Below are 25,175 nucleotides of genomic sequence, written 5' to 3'. Positions count from 1 at the left end.
AAGGCATCACCAAACCATTGAAAACTAATTTGAAATTAATTTGCTTATCAGACTAATTTAGAACAGTGACTTCCGTCATATTTTAATATTGAAAATCAAGAACGGTATAAAACCATCTGTCAGCTGACCTTGTGCATTGTGAAGTAACAGGCATTAAAAATGTCACTGTACCAAACTTGCATTCTTTTTTACCTTTTTAGTGCAAGGGCCAGATCCTTCAGCACTCTTAAATGAATAATGTGGCTTCTGAGTCTCATCTTTTGTGTTTACAATTTCACAAATTCTGGCTTCATTGCTGCACTTAATTATAGGTGAATCTCAGTGTATCACAAATTCAGTCACAGTTTTTTGTTGTAGCCAGCTGAGAGTCTGCAAGACTGGGTGCTACCTCAGCACCACAGAGCAGTTCTGAGATAGAATAATTGTTGCTGTTGGGTGTGGTTCTGCTGGATTTAGGAAGTGACTCTTTCTGCTGAAAGTGTTCACAGGTTCTGAACAGCTGTGAGGCTTTGCAGTTAATTGCCAGGCCAGGCCTGCTGTGTGACTGACTAGGAGTGTCTCTTTTAGCTGGCAGGGTGTTACCAAGTCATTCAAAATTTGAAATATTTGGGCTAAAAGTTAGGCTAATACTGTTTTCTGTTAAATATTATTCCTGAGAAAATTAGCAGTGCTGCCTATATCACGTTGCATCTCCCTCTGAAATACTCACTTGTGGGAGTCAGTGATGATGGAAGTGGATGTGTGTTATGACAGCTAGCTTACCATGCCTCCATGGGGATGTATAAAAGGGCTTAAAACCCCTTTTTCAATCTTGGTTTTGTAAAGACTGGCAGTTCATCAAGCATGAGTCAGTAGATAAGTGGTAACACAAGCTGGGCTTTGAACAGGGCTGTCTGCTGTGTTGTCTCGTGCAGAGGGTTCCCCTGTGAACTGCCTAGGGTTCTCCTGTGCAGAGCCCTGATTTGGACTTGATCCTTGAGAATCCCTTCCAAGTCAGGGTATTCAATGATTTTCTTATCTAGGAGGAAACGGTGAAGGTGGGTACTAAGGTTTGGATCAAGTTCGAAGTCAGGTACAGTTGCCCACCCCAGCTGAGCGTTTCAGTCCCCCAGAAGTCAGTGGGACAGTGGGTGAGGATGTGTTAGTTCCTTGTAGCCTCATTACAGTGTTTGAGTACACAATAGACACTGTGATGGTAAGTGGGTAACCAGTAAATACAGTTACACGCTGTTCCTGCTTTGGTTTGGGGAGGTATGCCTTGAAATTTCCATAGCTCTTGCTTCGGGCCCTCTAAAGTCTGTTGAAAAGTGGACAAAAACAGTTGCACTTTCAAAGAAAAAATGTAAGGTGGTTTACACCAACTTCTGACACAATCAGAATTGATACTTGATTAATATTTATTAATAGTAGTATTTTCAGAATGACCAGATCAGACCCACAGGTAGTTTGAGTTGAGTTTGCAAATCCAAACATTGGCAAAGATTTTTGGCCTTTGTTACTCTGTTTGTTGAAGATACATAGGCTGGGGAGAAGCAGGTAATGGGCATAAACAAGCCATTAACTGATGTAATGCAGCAATTTGTGGTATTGTATCCTCCCCAAGTCAAATACTACAGTTATTCATGTAAAATACTAAAGCTGAGATCTGGCCAGAAGGGGAATGTTAATGTCTTCCGTTTCTTCTGACATGCTCAGCTCTACAGGTCTGATTCCAGATCATCTGGATCATTAGTAATGGTTTCTTCTTGGGAAAAAAATTTCTTACAGACCTCCTTTCTCCAAACCTGTACCTCATGAAGAGGTTTGCTGTTTTTTTAAGGGGTTGAGTGGCTGCCATCCCAGTCTGTATGATGCTCACACTCACTCTGCACAGGGTTAATGGCTATGCAGCTGGCAAAACACAGAAAAGTCAGATACAAATCCCTTCACCATTTCAGCAGGAAAACTTTTACTGTCTTCTGGTGTGATACTTACTCTAATGATGAGATTAGCATACAAACAAAATATATGAAAGAGAGCAATGTCTGACTTTCTTTACTGTGTTGAAAAAGCACATCAAAAAAGGTAATGATAACAGTTCAGTTGAACAAGTTCGGGCAGCTTTAAGCATAAGTAAATCAAGTAGTTGTCCATTGAAAGACAATTTGTTTCCCATTACATGAAATAACTGATGCCCATAAGTATCAGTTCCAAGCAAAACAACCCTGACTAGCCCTGACCAGTCTCTGTTTTCCATCTGAATTTGTAGGCATCAGGAGTGTCTTTGGCTGCTGTCACCATCTCAAAGTGAGATTTTGGACTAACAGGTGTGGAATACAGTTCTGCCACCCATCAGTCCTTCACCTTGTGCTGAGCAGGACTTATTGGTGGTCTTCCATTGGCTGTAGTATGTGTATTTCAGTGTAGCAACACACACAAAAAATTTACAATATTCATGACCACTAACCAGACCTCCAAATGGACCCCATGGCATTGCTATTTTAAAGAAAAGACTCAGACTGAAGTGACAATAAAGTGCAATGGTGTGCTGCAGAAGAGCTACAATGAAAAGCCAGCCTGAGATCAGGAACCTGTCTTCCATAAAGCCTCCAGCCTGCCTGCCACCAGGGCTATAATCCTTCCCTGGGTTATAACAAGTCAGACAACTCCAGGGTTTATTGGAGTTGTATTGCCAGTGGTTGAGCGTGGAATTATTTAGCACAGGTGTTTCTATAACAGTGATATATTGGGAAAATTTGGTGTTCAACAACCATCATATTTCCAGCTGTGCTGTGGTTAGTGCTAGCATAGTGATCCTAATATAAAACATGTGAGAATATTTGCTAGCTCAAGAACTTGTTAAAGGTATTTTCTTACAATATCTGAGTTGCTGTGTTTATCTAGGTGCATTTCTTCGGTCTTGCATTTTCCTAAAGTGTGTGATAGTGATTTTGTCAAGCTGTCACTGAACGTGGAATCTGTTTCTCTCTAGCCAAGTGCATTGGTAGCCCTGCTAGCCAGTGTGCATCACCCAAGCTAGTGAAAATAAGATTGTGAGAAATCCAATGACAGTCCATCACACCTAGCCTATTTGTCTTGAGCAGCACCTGTGCATCTGTTACATATATAGACCTGTTTTTACTGGGGTGCTAGAAATCTTGAAACAAGTGTTGCAAGCAGCTACATGTAAAAGAACATAAAAGGAACAAAGTTAACAAGGGGCTCAGGGACTGTAAAACAAGGGTAGTGAAGTGCATTCACCACCAACAAAATCTCATACAGAGCCTCATACAGGCTCAAAAAGACCCATACACAAACATAATAAATGGCTGAAAAATGTGTGTTTTGTAAAACACGTGCAAATAAAAATACAATCAGAGACGCTCATGCAACACACATGTATCTGAGCTGAGTTGTGGAAAGTGTTTCATTATTAACTTTGTGCCATAATGGTTTGGATATTAGAATATTACAAAAAATATTCTCTAGTGTCACCAGAATTTTTTTAGAAAGAAGATAAATGCCATCATGCATCCATACTTGATTGTTGTATGCATTAGAGGTGCATCTGACTAGAAAAAAATACATCTATGGTCTAGCTTGGCTCTATTATTTGTAATTTTCCTGACAGAGAATGTGGGTCAGTTTTGCCTGTATACTGCGTCTCTTGTAGGAGAAGCTTCAAAGATGCCTCTCTTTGATTTGAGAGAGAAAGCAAATGTTGAAAAGACACCTCAGTTTGACAAATCATCTTTCCTTGATTGGAGAAAGCAGCTGTGCATTTGTCACCACTGAGTTGATGCTCACTGACAATCATGTCTGTCCACATTCTAGGAGTTTTTAGAGATGTGACTGCTCAGTTAGGGCATTGTTTGGGACAGTGGGTAGAGCAAGCAGAGGTCTAAAACAGGAATCAGTGTTTCTTGGTAGCCAGAGACTGACTGACATTTGTTAGGAGTTGGCATTAGCAAAACTCAAATGCAATTATGTAAAAACTAAACAAATCAGATTCTACTCTTTCAAAAATATCTTCATAATTTAAAACTTCTTGTACATAGCACTTTGTCATGTATCTTTGCAACTTTATTTTCATTGAACTCTAAAAGCCCCATCTCTACCTTATTATGCTCCAGTTTACTGCGTGTACAGACATTTATCAAATGGGCCATCGGTAGCTGTAGAAATGTAGTAGTCTATCCAAGTTAAAATTCTTGCCTTGATTACTACAAATCCATGGAGCCCTTGGGTCCAAAGCTTCCACTGAAGCACAGCTATTTGCAAATAGATTTTTATAGCACATTAGTGCTGGAAGACAGTCCAAAGAAAATAGTCCTTTTCAATATTAGAACCAGCTGTGACTTTCTTGTGCTGATGACTCATTCATTTTTTTTTATAGGGTGGGAGAACTAGGCAAAAGACACACAGAGTCTTATTCACAACATTGTTTGTTTTGCAAAGGGTATCCTAGCCACAAGCCAACTTGATCATACCAATACGCAACTCATGTTTATTTAAAACCTTTTTTCTTTTAACAGTTCCAATTATAAAAACAGAACCCACAGATGACTATGAGCCTGCTCAAACCTGTGGACCAATGAACCAAGGCTTAAGCCCTCTCTCTAAACCGTACTACAGTCAGCAGATCATGATGCCCCCTGATCCTGGTTCGTGCCTCGTGGCCGGCTTCGCCTCCTGTCAGCAGAGAAACGCCATGATGTCACCTTCTCCCAACGCAAGCCCCAAGCTGCACGACCTTTCATCCTCTCCCTACAAGTGCATCCCCAACCCGGGCCACAGTCACCTCGGACTTCAGCAGCCCGCTGGAGGTGTCCCCACCATACAGGAAGTGCCAAGGTCTATAGTTGTGCACCCAAGCCCCCCCGAGCAATCATCTCACGTCATGCTGCAGCCGCAGGTGAGTCAACATCTGAGCAGTAGCTGTCCCCTTGGTTATCAACAAACACTCTATCCCAACAGTCCCTCTTCTCCAGTTCCATCTGTTACCCAAGAGCCAACCTATTTGCAGTCCTGCAGTCCAACTCACTCATCCATAATGGGTCAACAGCAGCAGCAACTGCCGAAGGTTCACAGAAATGAGTCTCCAACAACCCAACCACTATCATTGCCAGAGTTGCATGAGGAAAGTAATCATAATTTGGCCCCTATTCCTGTAACGATCAAGCGAGAACCTGAGGAATTGGACCAGATGTACCTGGATGATGGTAAGTCCTCCACGACACAGGTTTGCGTTCACCATGTTGCTCTATCAGTGAGTTCCCTTAAGCCCCCCTTCTTTTGAATCCTGGTGGAGAAGAAGTTCCATTAATAGCCTGGTGGAAAGGTGTGGACTTTGCTTGGGTTGTCTTTGTACAGGAAAGGGCCCTTTCATTTCATTTGCAGTAATGAAACCCCATTATCTAAGCATTAAATGTTGTTAGTTAGCATAGAGCTCTAGCTGCATGACCAATAGCTATGTTGTAATAATCTTAACTGTATGTTCTTGGCTTATGCCCATGACAGTGACCTGTGGAACTGCAGTGAAAACATATTTAACATTGTCCCATTCATAATGCAGTGAAATGTCTGATGTGCAAATCTGTTCACTGAAACTAAATGTTAAACTGCTCTACTTCAGCTGAGAAGGTTCAAATTAAAAATGGAGGCGTATCTTTCGGCATCACTTTTCAGTCTGTTTGCATCTGATGTTTAGGAGAACCTTTTTTTCCCATTTTTATTGTGGCCTTGCTGCTGCTTTTTCTTTTCTTCTTTTTTTTCTTTTTCTGGTTTTGTGAGATTCTGTATGTATATATATTTTACATGCAGCACTGAAAAGCTGAAATGCTGTGATAAACTTGTTAGACCCAAATATTTATTAGTTGAATGTAATAAAAGAGAAAATATGAAATTTGGTTATGTGACCTTACTGAACTGCGATTGAGCATTTGCTGCTAAGAATCCTAGTAATATTCTGGACCCTTAATGCAGGATGGGAATTCCCTTCCAATAGCCATGTAACTTTTTATAACATACCATGTTCATTGAAGAAAGAAATGCCACTTAAATGGCTGCATTGAAACTACTTGGTGCCAAGGAACATCTGAATGTTATTGTCCTTTAGGGAGAATTTAAGGACAATTCATTGCACTGTTTTGTTTTGTTTTTTTTTAAAAAGGACATTTTGTCATTCTATTTTAAACAGCATGCTACTCACTGAATTAGGATTCAAAATGAGTGTTCTGGAGCCTGAGTAGCAACTCTTTGCTTTTTAACTTCAGGAAAATTATTTTTCTTCACAGAAGTTGTTACTGCTTACATGATAGAGAGAGCTAGGGAACTTCCCCTAATTAGGAGATAAGGTCAACAGTTTTGCACAACACATCGTTTTGACAAGGTTTTCTTCATACAGTGTGCATTTTTATCACTTACTTATGCTGCAAGGAGCATGATTTCAACAAGGTATATGAGAAATGTACACAAACAAAAAAAATTTGGGGTTTGAGAAAAACCCCAAAGTTTAGATTACTCTAAACCTAAACTCTGCTTTTGAAGAAAAGCACAAGAAAGGGGCAGCCTTCCTGCCTTACCTCTCAAAAATCCCACTACCTCTTCTCAGACAGAGCCATGAAAGCTGCCTTTGCCTTTGCTTCTTGCCCTACTCTCAAGGGCTGGATCCAGCTAGTGGGTGTGGTTCCATGAGCTGACCCAACTGACAAAGTGTAAATGGTTTTGCCTTTAACTTCATCTCTGTTCCATTGCACTCCAGTCCTCTAACAGATGATCAGAACTAATTGTAGAAGCTACCATGTACATCTGCACTGATATCTGAGGTTGACTTTGGAGATCTCTTCAGCTAGCGAAATCCAGATAGACTTTCCTTTGGCATCCAGCAGGCTTTCAAAATCCTTCTGTGGCTAACCACAGCAGCTATAGACCAAGAAAGATGTGACAGTCCTGATAATGGTATATACTAGGAAGAAGCCCAAGCCTTTGTGGTTCAATGAATTAAGTACCACCAGTTCCCACTAAAGAGGTCAATCAGAAATGGCTAAAATGATATTTAGGTTGTCTCAGGGATCACACTGATGGAGCTCAACCCACATGACCTGCCTTTTCCTATCTAAACTTTATCTCACTGCCTGAAGAAAAGGTCATCCACTCTATGTATAGCTGAAGTGGACTACTACCCTCTTTGTATTTGTCTCAGTATCTGAACGAGGGGCTAAAGGCAGGAAGTGTTTCTTGTTGGATTTGTGCTGGCCAAGACACCCTGTTCAAACCATGCAGAGCTCTGGCATGCCTCAGACATGCAGCACAGGAGCATGAAGCTGTGAGTCAGGCTGGAAGCCTGTTTAGGTATATGCTATATGCATTTCATGAAGGCAGCGTTTTCACCACTACTGCAGACATGGGTTTCACATTACATTTAATCTGATGGAACTGCAGGCTCCTATGGAAAGGGTGGCCTCAATCTGTCTTGCTCTGTCACGTGTTCTTGCTGCTTCCTTCAAGTCATATCAATTGATTATGGAGCAGCAGAGCAGGCTAATGGAAAATTAGCCTGCCCAAAATAGCAAAATCCACACAGTTGGGTCAGCTCATGGAACCATGTCCCCTAGCTAGATCCAGCCCTTGAGAGCAGGGCAGGAAGCCTGGTGCTGTGGGTCGAGGGTGCTGCTAGGTCACTGGGTGGCAGAAGCCCACCAATAGGCCAGAGCAAGTGTGAGTTGAAGCCACTTCTGATGCAATCTTATCCTCCCCAGCAACTATCTAAGCACTCATCCTGTTTTGGTTAAAAATCCCCTTCACCTGTCAGTTCCAGAAGGGTGACGTCTGGGCTCCCTCTCCCAGTCTCAAAGGGCATTTTGGCCACTCTGGTGACTGCCTAGAAACCACCAGTGATTGCATCTGGTGTCCCAGGGGGTGCTGCTCACTGAGATCAGCAGGAAAAAGGCCAAGCATGGATGCAGTAGCCCTGGTACTGTGCCTGGTACTGTTTCATTCACACCTCTGACCATAACAGTGAAACAAGGGACCACCGTGAGTTTTGGCGAGTGGCTTGTGCCAAATAGGAGCAACTCGTTTTTCCATGTACCTGACTTTTTTTTTAAATAGCAGCTTTTTGAAGGTACCACCATATTTAATCACTAGTATTTCCACCTCTAAGTGTTTTTCGTGTTGGAGGAGTGGGTGGAATATCTGTAGCACTTGTGAACAATATGAAAGCGAGAGACAGGTCAGGTATACTTAACTGCTTCCCTTGCATGCTGCTTTGAGTATAACAACTCTTTTTCTCGTCCCTGGTTAATGAAATATTTTAATGACATTAAAAATTAAATTCTCAAAGCATCACTCATTTTAATAAGTATATCTTCACAGGATCCTGTAGCTATTTAATACATCCGCTTTTATCTAAAAGTATTTAAGAAATGTGAGGTATTGACATCTAACATACTTAGGGGACTGCCAGAAAAAAAAATCCAATTGATTTTCCCAGATTATAACTGATAAAATTTTGGTTGCTTGTTTGCCACTTTAGGAAGGTTTGATTTATGTTATCTAATATACACAGAGCCATTTTGGAGCAGAATAAGCAGAAATCATTTGGTTTGAGCTTATGGGTTCAAAGTAATATTCATTCGTTTAGTTCTGGAATATGTCCAAATATAGATCATTTACACTGCAAAGTATGTATGGAAAAAAACAGTCAATTAATTTATATAAATAGAGATCCTTTATATGACATTTTTCTGCTTTGATAAGAGGTGCGTAGCTGAAGTAATATAAAGATAGCACATGAAGAGAATTCCATTTTGCAAGTAAGTTCTGGTCTTGGCAATCTCATTTTAAATCAAAATCTAACCACCTGGGCTACTCATTAAATATGTTGTCCATTTCAGCATGTGAATATGTGATTCCACATATAGAATGTATTTAAAACTCACACTATAAAGTGATACCTGATATATTATGGCTGTGCTCTTGATACTGAAAGGTATCTGGCTTGGATACCAGCACCCATTTCAAATCATTTTGAGTTCAGCCTCTTAGCAAAGATTATGGCTGACTACCTTTGCTGCTTTTACAGGAACATTTGATTAAAAGCAGTTTAAATTGTGACATTTATGCCTGGTTTTGGTCCTCTGTGAGAGGCCATGGTCCTTTGCAGGGGGAGAGGGAGTATCTCCTGTCCTCTGCACCAGGAGCTCCTGCAGATATTGCCATGACACTGGGGCACCCTGGTAGGTGATGCTGGGACTCTCCATGTCCTTGTGCCACTCCTGCCCTAGGCAGTGAAGGTTAAGTGATGTTTGCCTTTTAGATCTAACCTGGGAAGAGTTTGGGGTGCTGGGTGCTAAAGCTCATGGAAAGCCATTAGGCTGACAGGCTTGAGGGACCTCTTAAGTACAAATTTATGCTGTAATTTCTTTTAAGAAAATGCATGGTATTTAGGTATTGATGTGTCTGCTATACAGCCCTTTGAGATGTGAAATGGAATTAGTATTGTCCAAAGAGATGGGTAGTTTGGGAAAGCTGCAAGTTGATGAGAATTCTTCCTGGTCCCTTGAACCAGATGTGAAAATTTACCTAATTTATATCTTTGATATCTTTATATTTTGAATGTGCTTGTCTCTGCAGTTATCTAACTAGCACTTGGGTCAAAAGCTATGCTAGTCTGCTCTTGAACTAATCCTCCTTCTTTCGTGTTGACTAGGGCAGCTCAGGCAATTTTTCAGAATTTTAACTGCTTTTCTTAGTGGTAGAAGAAACCTGAAGCCAGAGGCAGGAGAGTGGAAATTTACACAGCTTTCTGGATGTCCAGGCAGCTGGGAACTGGCCAGGTTCACAACAGGAGATGCTGTAGGTGACTTGAAATCACCTTCCTCATCCCCATTTCCCTTTCCTGGACTTAGTGTAGCCTGTGTGAAACACAGAACTGAGCTCCAAGTCTTTCATTTCACCAGGACGGATGATGCCAAGAAATATTTTTCAGGTTGTAACTGGCATTCCCACAAGCTGTTAGATATTTTACCTGCAGCAGAATGACACTCAATTGTGAAATTATTTCCTGCTTTTAGAAACATCAAAGAATGTTGTTTTCATTATAGATGAAAATGAAGCTATTTTGAAAAAGTAAGGGGGAAACACATTGATACCAGCAGAAAAAAAATGTGTGAGTTATATTCTCAGCAGATTTCAAAGTGTATTGTACATTCTGTAATCCCATTTGTTATATTAGTGCAGAAAACTTTACAAAAGCAGTTTGTAATTGAAAGCAAAGCAGCATCCTGGAGGATTCTTTAATCAAGGTGCTTGTTACTCAGTGCTTGAGTACTGAAGGCCTGGCTTCTGATCTCAACTTTTGAGATGCAGTGGCAGCCTTGTTGAAATCAGGAGCACACTCTCATTGCTGGCCATGAGGCCAGAGTTCCACATGCTGTTGAAAAAAATTTTTCCAGAATGTCCTGAGTCTTGTGTAGGAGCCAAAACTGAAATAGCAGCATCTGAAAGACAGATCTCCTGTCTGAAGTTTTGTATATTAATTCAGCCTCCTCCTCTCCACATGAATGCTTTCATAAAGGTCTCTATCCTGATCAGATCTATAAATCTTTGCATAGTAAGATGAAAATACACAGGCCATAAACAAAGGTATCTGATGTTTGGATATGTGGCTAGCAGAAAGTATCAGAACCACATAATCATCTTTTCTAAAACAAGAAGGCTTTTGTTCTTGTGATTGTCTTTGCACAGCTGTGAGTTTTCTAGCACTATGCCAATGAATGCACTCATTGCCACTTGTATTTTACTCTGAAAAGGTAAATTGGGAGTATTAAGCCCCCAATAAGTATGTAAAAGTGGCAAAACCACAGGTAAAGTGTTACTGAAAGCTGCAGTCCTGCCAGCCATTTCATTTTGAGCATGGCTCTTTTAAATATAACTTTTGCAGTAAAAGCTGTAACTCCTGGATGTAATATGAGCTATTGCTAATGTCATTCCCATGAATTGCTTACAGTGTTGAACCGTTAGATGTCTGACAAGTCCATATATCTCCTATACAGTATATATGAAAGTTTTTTGCGTCTAAACCATATGTTCTTTTTTTACTCCTCTATATTCTGGAAATGCACGTGGTTTGGTGATATAGTTTATTTGAACAGGAACCATAGCAGACAGAATTATTCTTTTGCTGAAATGTACCCTTTTTCATACATCTCAGCTTCATGATTAAAGCGATTGGCTCTTAAGGCGTTTAGTCTGCTTCTGCCACAATTATGCCTTTGGAAACTCCTGAGTTCACCCAGTGATTTCCAGTAGTCCAAATGTCATTAGAACAACATGCAGGTAGTCTGTAAAGTACAGTAACACTGTCTACACCTTTGGTTTGGGCGAGCTTTTCCCTTCCTCCCTCTTGGCCAAGCTTTGCAGCTCTGGGAGAAAACAAATAGCTTTCCTCATGGAAAGTTTTACTTAACCTGGCATGGTGCCTGAGCCTAGACCCTCCTCATCTCTAATGATGATTGAAAGTGTACATGCTACTGTGATAAAACATGCTGAGGGTTAACATTTGGGGCTTGGGTTGTAGGCGATGAGTAAGGGAGGGCTGAAGTAATGCGTTCGAGTCAGCCCTTCGTTGGACTTGCACGTCTGGGTTGGAGGGGGATCCTGTTACACGAAATCACACACCCACGGGAATGCATTTTGCTGTTTCTAGCAAGTTTGATGAATTGGGTCTCCCAGGAGGCCCGCCAGAAGAAAGCCCCCAGAAGCACAGATGACCAGACTAGGTGTCTTTCCTGGTTTTCTGCAGCCCCAGGTGTGCAGCTGCCCACAGAGCAGACCTGCCTACCTCTTAGCTGTGGTATGCTGTGAAACATAGTAGGGAACTTTGCTTTCTTTCTATGTCAGCACTTACATTTCCAGGGAGGTCCTTGAGCCTCAGGCTTTCAAGAAAGTGTCCGGTGCCTTCAGAGAAGTCCTTAGTGGTTCCAGCCCCATTCAGTGATGCCACACACTGGTGGAGGGAGCCGGAGGCTGACAAAAGGGCAGGAAAGCTGCAGAAAGCAGTGTTGAAAAAGCAGACTTTGGCTGATGTGCATCTGCACATGCACCTTCACGTTAACACTTGGAGTTATTAAGTGTTTGTCTGCAGCTGTGTTGCTTCCCCTCTTTCTAGCTGAGACCAGCTTGGAAGAAGTCCCTTCTCACTCCCATGCCCGATGCATTCTTCCATTTCTGTATCAATGACTGCTGGTGTTGCTGCTTCAAATAGTGAGCGTTTTGTTGGTTATTTTCTGTAAGCTTTCCCTGGGAGACCAGAGCGAAGAAGTTGCTGTATCTGAGCCTTGGTAACAGTTACATCTGCTTTTAACCCTGGAGAAGTGCCAAGGAAAATACATGGCTTGCAGAAGCACAAGCTTCGTGAGAAAGCTTTGTTCGGATGCAAATTATTTTAGGAATATGTTGTTTGTTTGAATCCTTTCTGCTGAGCTGAGCAATATTAGCTGCTCAGGTGTGGCCTTGTGCCTTGGCCTCCGTGCTGTCATGTCCTGAGCCCCTTCTGTCAAAACATTAGTGGGGAAGTTGTGGTGCAAGCCCCTTTTCTCAAGGGAGCAGAATACGGCACAGGCCCCCGCAGCGCCTCTGCGGAGCTGGGCTGGCAGCTCAGCCCAGCAAACACATCCGTGTCAGAGGGAGCAGCCTCCTTGACTTCACACACAGCACTCTTGAGAGGTACTGGAAGGCTGCTGGATCCCCAAGCTGTGGAGGGCCTGCCTCTGCTCCCACTTAAGTCAGTAACACCGTTCCCTTTGGGTTCGTTGGGAACAGGACCAAGCGCATGGCTGGTAGTTAAAGCACACATAATAGTTGCATTCATGGAAGCCTAGTCCCTGATAGACAGGCAGAGAGGGAGTTTTTCCAAGCAGATTCCTGCACGGCACCACTCATTGTTTCACTGTGTCTGCCGGACAGCTGGGGGCTGGGGCAGGGGCCTGATAGTGGCTTGACCATGGCTGCAGAGAGCAGGCTGCTTGATAACCTGGCTCCGGGTCCTTCCTTCTCTCTGAAGAGCTGATGCTGATTGCAACCAAAGGGGGCACAGGCTTCCACAACAGGCTTATCACCAGGCTGGGAGGAAGCTTATGAAAAAAAGCAGACCCTCAAAATGTTTCCCTCCTCCTCTCTCACTGAGGAAGTCTGCAAAGCCTGGGTATTGAAAATACCTGGGAACAATCAGTGAGTAAGAAATACAGTAGGAAAACTGCAGTCCTGTTCCTCGCTGGCCAGCCTGGCTGGGTTTGGCAGCAAACCAGGGAGCTGGACCAACCCTCTACCTCCTCTACAGGCTTCACTTTTAGGTCTTCTACATTTTGCCCACCATGAAACCTACTGAAAGACAAATAGCAGAAAGCTGAGTGAGATGGGGCTCCAAGTGTGTCAAAACTCTCAAACCATATGGTTCCTGAAAAAATAAGTTGCAGTATGAGCACTAGAACAATCCTGAAAAAGCAATACTGCAGGTTATCCAAATCCATAATTAGTGAGTTAATTCTTTGATCCTTATGTAGTTATAGCTCATTATCTAAGCGTCATGTAAACACAAGAATGTTCTTCACTTGTCTTTCTTTGTACAACTAAAACATGATTTCTCTACTTAATTTTGACTCTTCTGCAACCATACTTCTGCAGAGAATGCAGAAGACAAAATTTTATTCTTCATGTCGGAATGTCCAGATTACTTTTGATGTTAGATTTCTGTGGGAGCTAGGGTTGAAGATCTATTCCATTTCATAACTCTTGTGATACCTTTGGGGTTGCAGAATAGGTATTGCTGTAGATATTATGAATCCATTTTGATATCCTGGGAGCAGCAGTCAGTTCCTTTTCTAGTGCTTCAGGGAAAATATGTGTTTCAGTGTCTTCTGCAGATTACTTAAGAAGTAGAAAAAACGCTATTTTGGGTCACAAGAGAAGCCTCCAAAAATAACTAACTGAAGAATATTTATTTTGACCTTTATTTCTATCCTGCATATGCAAATCCATACGCAGATAAAGTATCTGAATTTATCTATAAGGCCTTGTGTTCCAATTCTTTTACATCTTTGTAGTTGTGGTGGGTGAGAGTGATCTCTTGTACTCATTACTGACTTCTGAATATCCTGCAGGTGCCTGTTGAGTAAAACCTTTTAAAAACATGAGGTCAGGTGGAGAAGCCCATCCCTTGGAGGTTCTGTTGTGCACAGTCAGTTCTTGAGCCATTGCAGCTCCATTGTCACTAGTGCTGGCATCTGAGCTTTTGCTATCCAGTTATTCTTTTGGAAAGCTGAAGTGACTGGCAATCTCTTTGCTGTTAGTTGACATGTTTTTTCCTCTGTGATCACTGTGTTCCACCAAGCTCCAGGCTGCACTTGTACTCAGCTATTGGCTTGAGGCCTTTCACCCTGGCCATCTGCACGAGGCATTAACAACTTCTCCAGGCATCTTCTTCTTACAGTAATGTCTTTGGGTCAGTAGTACTGGGAACTTCAAATGTTCTTCACAATCTAACATGACTTTATATGAACTTGCCATATAAAAAGAGAAACTGGTTCTGGTTTTTTTTTTTTTTTTCAATTGCACTCTTTATTTTTTTTGTTCTGAAAAACTTCCTTGACTCATTAGCTGCTCACCACTGCACGACACACCGTGGGTCCCAGCAGCCAAAGCCAAAGGCCAGAGCTTCCTGAAGCTGCTGGAATTGATACCACGCAAATTCCGTTTTTCCAGTTTTTCTTGTAATGAGTCCAAGTTTTACCAAGTTGTACCTCAGCCAGACACTGCACAAGATCTCTCTGGAAGGGCCACCAGAAATGGATATGGCTGTGCTATTCCAGACCCTGAGCTCCTAGGTAACTTTGAAAGAGTTCTCAGGCATTTTTTCCTTGGTTTTTTCTTCCCCACAGAGAGTGCGTTAGGATGAGGAAAGACCACATTACAAAAGAAAAAGATACAAAGTTGATTTTAGGGTAGAAAGTGCCATCAGCCACAAAGACTGCTTTTTGCATCAGCAGACAAACCCAGGGGCAATGGCTGCTTCAGAAAACTTTTCAGGAATTCTCCCACTGTCTCTGGAAACCTGTGCTGGACCTTTACAGGCCAGAAAAGCACACTACCATCTATTTAAACCACAGACTCATAGTTGGATGAGCTGTCACCACTTGGTAGGAACCCACAAATCTCCATTGTTACCAGACAAACTCCTGGTTTCTGCCCTCTTCAGCATGTAGAGTTGTAGAGATGAAGGTGACCATGGCCTTTGGGGTTAGAGGGTTCAGACTTACCTTTTTGCAATCTGATATCCCAGATATTTCATGTCATTTCAATGGCAAACCAAAGTCTTAAAGAGGAACCAGCAATGCTGAAGTCAAAGACAGGTTTGCCAGAAGGACATGCTAAAGTGAAAGCAGCTCCTTGGTGCTATTTTAGTAGCTAACTCACAATTCCAGAGATAGCTGCAGCCCTCAGCTTAATTGGTGTGAGCTTGCTGGCAGAGGCAGATCTGTGTTGCAAGACTCCAAGACCCCCTGTCAAAGCTGGGGCTGCAAAGGTTTCAGCACCTTGGAAGGGATGGGGCAATGAGGCCCTTTGTGACAAGTACAGGCAAGTGCATGTGTGTCTGTACATCTACTCCATTTGAGAAACTTAGTAAGGAAGGTAAAATAGCAGCTGTCTCATGAAGCTGTAGCACCGTCAGCAAGCATTTTAAAGTTTCAGACTTCGAGTATGAAACTACCTGATGGCGTAATTAGAGTGAAAGAAGGCCTGAGAAAAAGAGAAATGAGAGGAGGGTTAAATATAACATCCTCATTAAAAAAAAAAAAAGCATAGATGAATTCTGGAAGAAGAGGAGAAAGGAGGAGTGTGGGTGTGGGGTGTGAGAGAGAGGAGTTTGTCTAAAATTGAAATGGTACAAATGAGTAGTAAGAGCCCAGGATTTGACTGCATTGGAAAAGTGTGTCTAAAGAATACTTTGCCCCAAAATAATTTAAGTATAGAGAAAAATGAGAGAAGATGATGAAATGAGCATTGTGCTCCTTAAACTTACATAGATCCAAGGAGAGAGGGTAGAGGAGCCTTTCTGTCTGTTGGTTGGATTGAGATGGCTGCATTGCCTGCAGGTGGAAAGGTTTGGTGGGCAGCTGCCCCAGGGCAGGACATTCAAATAACCCCATGGCTTATTTCCATGTTCTGTAGACAGGTTTTGTAAGGGGCAAGGAAAGGGCTTCAGAGCTGCCACTGGGTGGAGAAAGCTTCCTCAGGGAGACCCAAAAACCCTCAGAAATATGGTAAAAATGAAGAGGGTGGGAAGTAGTCTTTGAATAAATATAGTCCCATCACCTGAACTTAGTGAGAAATTGTCATATCAGTTTTAACACTTAGAGTGTAACAGAGTATTCAGTAAAAATGAGAAAAATAAGAATATATGATCCATTTATTTTTCCCCAGTTGGAAGCTACCCAGAAAAAATAGTGCTAGAAGGAGTAGAAGTGATCAGACCTTGACAAGGCAGTTGAGAATTTGTAAAAGCTCACTTTCAGGATATGCAACTGAAGAATAGAACAGGAAATCCCCTTACTTTGCAACTTTTGAAAGATGGCATTCAAGTTACATTTAGGATGTCATCCAAGTGCCACAAAATTTTTTTCCATCATCTTTGATGGGTGTTCTAAAACAGGATGTGTTAAATCAGGGAAAATAATAACAGACTCTCAAGTCAATTAACAGAAGATTCACAACAGATTGTGAATCACTATATTAAAGAATCAATTAGAGTCAGCTATTTACATAAAGGCAGAGTAGTAGCAAAAGAAATTTTGAACTAGAAAAAATCAGAACATCTGCTGAAATTTCCAAAGCTATATTTAATGTTATCTTAGGAAAAGCCCCTGGACTGAATGGTGTCTCATCACAAAATTTTAAGTGTTTCCAGATCAAAATCACTTGGATACTTCTAAAAAAAAGAATCATCTGCTCAAGTAAAAGAGAAAACTCCTTTCTAATCCCTTCCTTTACACTGAATTTTGTGGGATGGGGAACATTACCATCTTAAACCATAGCACCTTCTGCTACCGTGAACTACTTTGCTGGAACCCAGGCCTGCCCTTGCATAACAGTACCATTAGCTAACTGTAGGGTAGGCTTTATTATTATAAGGAATATTTTGGATTCAAGCACTCAGCACAGAGGAGTGTATGAAAAGTGAGCAGACTTCGATAGAGATGCCAGATTTCCTGCCAAGAAATCTACAAATGGATGGACCTTTTCTTGGTTTGTTAGATGAATATTCAGGGGAAAAATCTGCTTTTGAAATTTGCAGCAAGCCTACTGTCATTAATTTTAGTGAGGAAGGGAATAAGATACATGGCTGTCTGCATCTCATGGTGTGAGCTGTGACCCTAAAAACTTTTGGTCAGCCAGACAGAGGTCAGCCACATGCATACCTGATGTTTCAATGCTAATTTTATGGTTTCTCTGATAGTAACATCTAAATTTCTGCAGCAACCAACATAATTTCTCTGTTGTCAGTTAAGAGCCTGCTTCAGGGAGGAGCTGGCAGATGCTCGTGACGCCAGATGAGGCTGTATCATGCTTTCTGTCGTGCATGATCCCCTGAGGGATGTGGCCACCACCTCCCTGTGCCTATTTTTGGAAAAATATCTGTGTTCAGAAAGTTGTCTGAAGACAGATTTACATCTCATATGAAAAACTTTCATTGGGGGGAAGCACCACTGAAGGGGGAAAACCCCACATCTTGTGACACTAAAATAATTGTAAGAATTCTTCGCTGAGATGTGTAGGTGGGAATATTTCTCATAATATGGAAAAGACATCTAGATTTTACATTGCTGCAAAATTAAAATCTTATGAATGGGAGAACTTACCATTGGGTATTTTTGATAGAGGCAACTGGAGTAACTCAGCATAGATCCATCTAATTGTAGTGCAGCTGCACTGATTTCTACCTGTTCAGACCCAAAAACAATTTAGTTAAGAATCAATGTACTAGCTGCAGGGATGATTATTCTGGCTACATCCTTACTTGAGATTACCTTGCTTTTAAGTACTAACAGACGTTTCTATGTATCTTTCTCTTTTCCTTTGCAAACTTTTATTTCTGTTATTTATCTGTGTCTCACATGCCAATGGAAATCAGAAAAGGAAATTAATTTGTATGAATGGTCTTCATAAACTTCATGATTTACCAGTAATGAAATCCGGGTTTGCAGAATGAGAAATAATAGGGCTTTTCCAAAATATCTTAATCCTTGGCTATGATTAGTGGCATAAAATGAACCATTCTTTCCTACATGTCTAAAGTCCCAGTTGTGCTCCATGTGATGTTCTTTCCAGTCTCATGTCAGTAAATAATTGCCATGCTGCACTTTAGACTGTCTCTGACCTTCACTATTCTCACTTTTCTTGAACAAAATTTAGGAATTTTTGCAGATTGATCTCCTACTGTGATCTGATCTAGTCTAGTTTGAAAGGAAAGCTTGTTAATCCTACTCCCAAATTCCTTACCCAGTTTACTATAAATGTACTGCTCTGTAAGCATACGTAATGCAGCACAGCCATAACAGTGCTTAAAACAGGATAAGGCAATGCCTCATATTTTCTAACTACTTCTACAGGAATACAAATTCACTCTCTTTGTATTGTCAAGAATAACTTTTAAAAAAATGGTTTAGCTAGTTTCAGTTTCATGATTTTTTGCCAGAATATTGTCTAGTCTGTTTAAACTTGGCCAGTTTGTTTAATTACCTGAATATGAACCAGATATTGTTCATATCTTAAGGAGCCTCTTTTGAGGATGGGAAGAACCAAGTACCTTAACATGATCTTATTTTAACAACTAAAATTTGGCAGCTGTGCTGTGTACTCAAGTGGAGCAAAGATTTTTAGTTCTAGAGAAATGGTTTAAAATTTAGAAAAGAAAAACTACATGCTGCTACTAAAACCCTGTGCATGGTTTTCCATTATTCCCTAGAAAGTGGATAGGGCTCTAGGATCAAACTGTACCCACATGCATATGCACTAAAACCAACACACTGAAGTAAACACAGAAATGTGGTTGTCCTGTTTGAGTGGTGGAAATCAGAAGTCTGCTGACATCAGAGAAATCTTGAGTGCTTCAAAATTCAGGCAAAATAGGAGAACACATCTACCTGCCTCTTTAGCATATCAACTTTAAAACATTTCAAATGATCTTTTGGGAATAATGAAGAAAATAGAGTGTTTACAATACAGTGACTGGTATTTTTTTTTCCTGCCAAGCCATCAGCCCAGTACATTGCATATTTGTAGACTGCCTTTGCAGATGTATGTCTGTGTTTAATAAGAACTTGATGCAAGGCTCATTGAAGCAAGTAGGGATTCTTCAGTTGTCTCCTGTGCTCTTTGGATCAGGCTCCAATTCACAACCTTCACTTAATAACCTTTTAAAAACTCCTGTGTTGAAAATAAATAATGCATGAAAGTCTCTAATATTGTGTGAAAATTTCAGGACCCAAAACTTGATGCAGACACAAGTTATAGCTCCCAGAGTAACTGTAGAATTACATTAATAAGTTAAGTTTAATGGCACATACAATAACCTGAAATGCTGCCTATATTTCACTGACTGGCAGTGCTTCAAGCACACTCACTTTGGTTCTTTGGGTGTGCTGATATTTAAAGCAATGTTTGTGTTGGTTGCAAGGGATCTCAAGGAGATCTCAGCATGTTCTTGCACACTGAATGCTGTGTAAGTGTATTTTGTATGAGTGAGCCATGTCTGTTTCTGTCATCCTTTATGCCAGTAGGACAGAGACATTCTTCTCCTAGAGTAGTCCTTATACAAATGTATAAGGTCCCTTTTTGGAAGTCTCTTGAGTGGCTGTACTCGTTCATGTGGTCTGTAATGAGACAATGACAACAGTGCACCATGTGCTCTCTGTGGAAAACAATGTAATTTCAACAATTTTTCCATTTTCTCTGGTGTTTTTCTCTAAAGAGGGGACCTTCTGTATGTGTACAAAGATTTCTGTTGCAGCTCCCCATAGATAGCCACACCAAAGAGAAAGCATGAAAGCTTCTAAGGCAGGACATTCATCCTGACTTATCTGGCCCTCAGAGACATTAGCTAATCGAGGCATGATACTCCATACAACAGGACAAGTGCTGTAAAGCTACCTCTGTTATCCCAGCAAACATGGAGATATCATTCCCATGGCCATTTTACAGGATTTGCTTGCCTCTGACAACGGCATCCACAGCCTATGGTGCTATCAGCTCCAACAATTAATCTGATGCTGGCTCTCTGTGTTATCGTCTCCCTAATAAGTCTTTTTTTTCTTCTTTTTTTTTTTTTCGTTCCCACCCCATTTGTGAGAACTTCTCCCCTGGAGCTCTTCTCTATCAGGCCCCTGCAGCTGCTGTTATTTTAGATATGGCAGGAAGTAGGTATCGGAAAACAGCAAGAGCTCACAGCACTCAGAAAAATCTAGAAATTCCTCTGATTTACCCCAGGCTCTGGCTCCAATCAAAGCTGGTTGAAAAAAGAAAATGAAAAGCGAGAGGGGGGGGGAAGTTGGCGGGGAGAAAGGCCCAAGCAGACAACTGCGTCTGGGCTGCGTGTGTAAGGAAGGAGAGTTCAGCCATCACCTCCTGCGGGGTACCGAGGGATGCTCTACATGGCAGTGTGGGATGGGAAGTGCTTGGCTGGGAGCAGCATTCTGTGGCAGAGCTGGGGCTGCCACCCTCTCCAAGAACCAAGGAAACCCCTTCTTGCTTCCCCAGGGACATGTGTTTCTCATCCCTTTTTCTTGTTCTCCCCCTTGCGTGTCCGGTGTGTGCCTGAAGCAGATCGGCTTCCCTGGCCCTCCAGTGGCTCCTGTAAATGCTTTTAGCAGCAATTACCAAGGGGCACCAGCCAAGGACACTGGTGGAAAGTCACTGGAGCAGGAACTTACATCACTACTATTATTATTAGTATTAGTATTGTGATTATTATTGTTACAACCACTTTTATTTTTATTATAATTTTACAGCTCAGACAGGATACTTCTTAATCTGCTCAGCAAAGACATTTTTACTCACTCTGAGTACCTTTTAAATCAGGCTGACTTTGGAGATGACTTATGAGAGGAAAAAAGAAAAGAAAAGAAAAGAAAAGAAAAGAAAAGAAAAGAAAAGAAAAGAAAAGAAAAGAAAAGAAAAGAAAAGAAAAGAAAAGAAAAGAAAAGAAAAGAAAAGAAAAGAAAAGAAAAGAAAAGAAAAGAAAAGAAAAGAGAAAAAAATATAAGAAAAACACCTCCAAATCATTCATTTGGCAAGCAGTTTAGGGAAGACACCACCACCCCCATACACAAAATTCATGCAGAAAAATTATTACCTTTAGGACTGGTTTTAATAAATAAATTGCCCCTTTGACACAGCAGATAAGGAGGAAGATGTCCACCCACAGACGTCTCACACTATTAGCAATCTAGTTAACATCTGTGAATGTTTTAGGGAAAGAAATTACACTTTGAGACATTTCTTTTTTAATTACAGGCTCCAGATGAGATTTGTTAGAGCAGGGAAATGTATCCCATAGCGACTGATGTCAATAGCAAGCAGTCCCTAAAGCCAGCCAGGATTGGGAAAGCCATGCTGTTTGCTGCTCTTGGCACTGCTCCCTGCTTTCACAATGTCAAAGTTAGAACCGCCTTTATATGCACTTTCCATTTTTTTTTTCCACAGTAGCTGTTGCCAGCAAGCTGTAAACTACCGTATATCACTCAGATTTAAGAACCTAAACTTTAAAACAAATTAAACTCTTGTTGACATTGTAGTAAAAATCAGAATCAAACTGAACAGCTCAGTAAAACTGCACTTCAATTATTTTATGGATTTAAGATTGTTTTCTAGGATTCCCAGACTCCCAATACAGCAAAGTTATTTCCTCTTGGCAGATGTCTGGAAAAAAAAAATTCATTGAATGGATAAAATCATGTGGCAGACACCAGGTTGAAGCCTAAAGGGAGGAAATGGTGTCTCCCCAGCACCTGTAAATATTTGCTCTGTGTCTTGACCAGGAGAGCCTTTCATCCATGCTTTGAAAAAAATTTTCAAGGTTTTCATTTTATGAGTTTTTAAGGAAATAGAATTTTCATCTGTCAAAACCCAGTTTCAAACTAGGTGTTTGTGTGGGTTTGAACGAGAATGGCAAAGGCAGATCTGACCCACCCTTTAGAACCACATCCGATTGCAGGTAAATGCATGCAGCACACCAGTGGTCCGAGTCCCTGGCCTCTGCTTATCTTTCATTTTCCTACTTAGCAGCTAGTGTTGGGTATTCTTTTTATAATTCTCTCTTTTTTTTTCCTATTCTGTAAAATGGAAACAAGGGTTTCCATCTGATTAATTGCCAGGTTTCCGTTCTTTTTAATGTTTCCTCTGAAAACAATTAGGAATGAAAGTATTTCAGAAATGTGTGTAGATGGAAGTTACAGGAGATAATAATTTGTTTCATGGAACTATGTTTTACAAAAGGTGTGGTGCACCAGAAGGGCTGTTGTGTGGAGCAAACAACAATCCATTTGTGTGGCCTTTCATAAAAACCTTTGTTGCACTTTTTTCTTTTATCTCATCGGTGGAATGTCCTTGGTGTTCCCAAATCTCCAGACTAAAAGCGCTTGGTTCACATGGTCTTCAGCAAGAGCTGACCCTTGCTGGATTGCTCTTTGGTCAAGGATGCTTCTGAAGAGAGAGCCAGATGTTGCACATCTGCATGCCCACAGCTAGGTCCTGTGGTCTGCATGTCCTGGCTCAGCTCCCAGGGAGCAGGGACCTGCCTGCCCCTTCAAGCAATGTGTAGTTGTGTGGATTTTCCAAAGCTGCTGTGTTAGCCTCCATGCATTTACCTCCTGCTCTGAATTAGCTGATTTGACCTGACTGAATCTAATGAAAGCAACCAGTTTTCTTCATTGAAGCATTATTAAATTTTTAAAGCTCCTCTTGAATTACTGTTAAAAGTTCTTCCACTCATTTTGTTGCCTGGAGCACCTCTCAAAAGTGCAGGCCAACTCCTCCTGGAGTTTGGATGTGCTGTGAGATCGCAGTCTGGGCCATGGAAGCACCCTGTCATTTCTCAGCTATTGAGAAGAAAGGGTTTTGAAATCCAGCTCCTCAAAATGAGGTAGAAAAGAAGCCTGTTGCACATTGCAAGTAGCTGTTTGGAAAGTGTAATGCAACCATTTTGAATAAAATTTCAGGTCCTTAAGTGTGTTTGAGAGATGAGTGTTGCACACCTGCTCTCAAGTGCCTTTTTCCTAGTTCTCTAGTGCTGGCTGCAGGTTTACAGTGCTTTGTTCTCAGGGCAGAATAAATTTCCTCTCTAGTGGGGGGCACTGAGCATCAGCAGGGTTCTTGTGTCAAGCACAAGGGGGAAGATTTTGTCTTCCCTGGGAGCCCAGCTGTGATTCTTGCTGAATTCTTGCAACTGCATGTGGTGATTTTACTGTTGACATTGCTCTGTCAGTCCAGCCAGAGCTTGAGACATTCTGCAGCTAGGCACAGCATGTGGGAGAGGAGAAAAGAGGAAAAGACATTTTGTCATGTTTGCAGCTCTGTCACACTGGGACCGCGTACAAATAAGAGTATTCTTCCAGCTGCTATTATCTGAGATACTTGCTGGAGGTGGTTTTAGCATCCAAGGAGTACTGGAATCCAGGAACAGTCTGGGTGCAGTTTTCACAGCCACGTCTCCACACTAGGGACAGCATCCACTAACACTCTGGGGGTTTCCACATCATGGCCCGAGCTGCACTGGTATATCTCCAGTGCAAGTCTGCTTAAATCAGCCCTTGGATCAGAGCTTCCCAGCCAAACTGGATGGGGGGTTCATTATGAAAAGATCTGTCCCTAGTTAGGGTGGTACAAAGCCAAAGCATGAGTGTCATTGAGCACTGCCAGTGCTCTTGTCCAAGGAGCCATGACAAAGACAACATGCACTCCTCTTTGAGGTGCAGTGTTCTCCAGGAACAGATGCTGCCGTGGTTGAAATGAAATCCTGTGGCATTACTTACAGCTCACATTATGGTGGTGACCAGGTCATCATGCCAAAAGCAAATTTATTGCGTGACAGCTTTTTATTGTATCCATTTTTTTGCCATCTCATTGCAACTACCAGTTCAGATTGCCAGAGCCAGCCAGGTTCTTGCCCCCTGCTGAAGATTAGCAGCTGTGTTCCATTGCCTAAGGATTTCCCCCAGCTAGCATGACCTTTCCCAGCCTAGTCCCCAGCAGGCTCATAGGTGGATTTCTTTTCCCTTATCAAACACACAAAAATTTTATTAGACCCACCCAGCCTTTCTCTTCCATTCAGCAGCATGTGGCCACTCACTGAGTCACTTCATGGTCATCCTTTTATCTGACTGAGCAAAACCCCTGTGGATTAGGGGTTACCAAACAATGCTCAGCCTTCACACGGGCAAGGCACAGATGTGTCCCCGCAGTGGCCACCGCATTGGTTATGGCCTGCACAGCATCCTCCTGTTGTCACTGCCCAGATGCCCTCTTTGCTGGGTGATGTGAATAATGGCTTTGATCTTTTATGTTTGGCATGCACTTCTCTGATGAAAAGGGCTATAAAGGAATGAGGTGGTGGTGATGGTGATGATGGTAGGACAAGCTGGGTTGATTAGAAGAAAAAAAAATAAAAAAAGACAACCAAACACTTCTTGCTCAGAAAAAGATCGTATAGACCCTGTTTTAATTTATCTCCAGGACACTTCCATTCTTGAGACTATGTTGCTCCTGCTCAAGTCCATTAGATTTTGAGTCTGGTTGAGTGGAAGAAGAGTGAAGTCTCTTGGCCATTTTCTACCCATGGAAAGAAAAGGGCACTCAGCAAATACTGCTATGTGACCTAAAGTGTTTCGTTCTTGCCTCCATTTATTGTTTCTTTGCTTTACTTGCTATGCCCAGATGCACACAAGCTGTTTTTTTATGAACAGCAGTGCAAGGTGGCTCATTTTGGAGGATTCCAGAGGATCACTACGGGCCACACTATTATTACATAAAGTCAATTAAAGAGCATACATGCACATCCCATTGATTTGATTTAGAACTAATGAAAGCTTCAGTAATGTGCAATTACAAGAAACTTAATGACCCCTTTATATTGAATGCAACTT

The 25,175-nt window shown here is 41.6% G+C and overlaps 1 protein-coding gene across 3 annotated transcripts in view; it reads left to right on the top strand.

Annotated features, from left to right (window-relative positions):
• The window catches only part of NFATC1 (nuclear factor of activated T cells 1), a 111,016-nt gene that overhangs the window by 73,908 nt on the left and 11,933 nt on the right, over nt 1-25,175 (top strand). For 2 of the 3 annotated variants that reach the window (XM_059475262.1, XM_059475270.1), the window contains exon 9: nt 4,515-5,201. In XM_059475262.1, the coding sequence (XP_059331245.1) occupies nt 4,515-5,201 (687 nt within the window). The remainder of the gene's footprint in view (nt 1-4,514; nt 5,202-25,175) is intronic. The other variant, XM_059475278.1, reaches the window with a different exon arrangement.

This window comes from Ammospiza nelsoni, chromosome 1, assembly GCF_027579445.1.
Source record: "Ammospiza nelsoni isolate bAmmNel1 chromosome 1, bAmmNel1.pri, whole genome shotgun sequence".
Taxonomy (NCBI): Eukaryota; Metazoa; Chordata; class Aves; order Passeriformes; family Passerellidae; genus Ammospiza; species Ammospiza nelsoni.
Note: the sequence above shows the minus strand (reverse complement) of the source record. Positions and strands in the feature narration are given on the sequence as shown.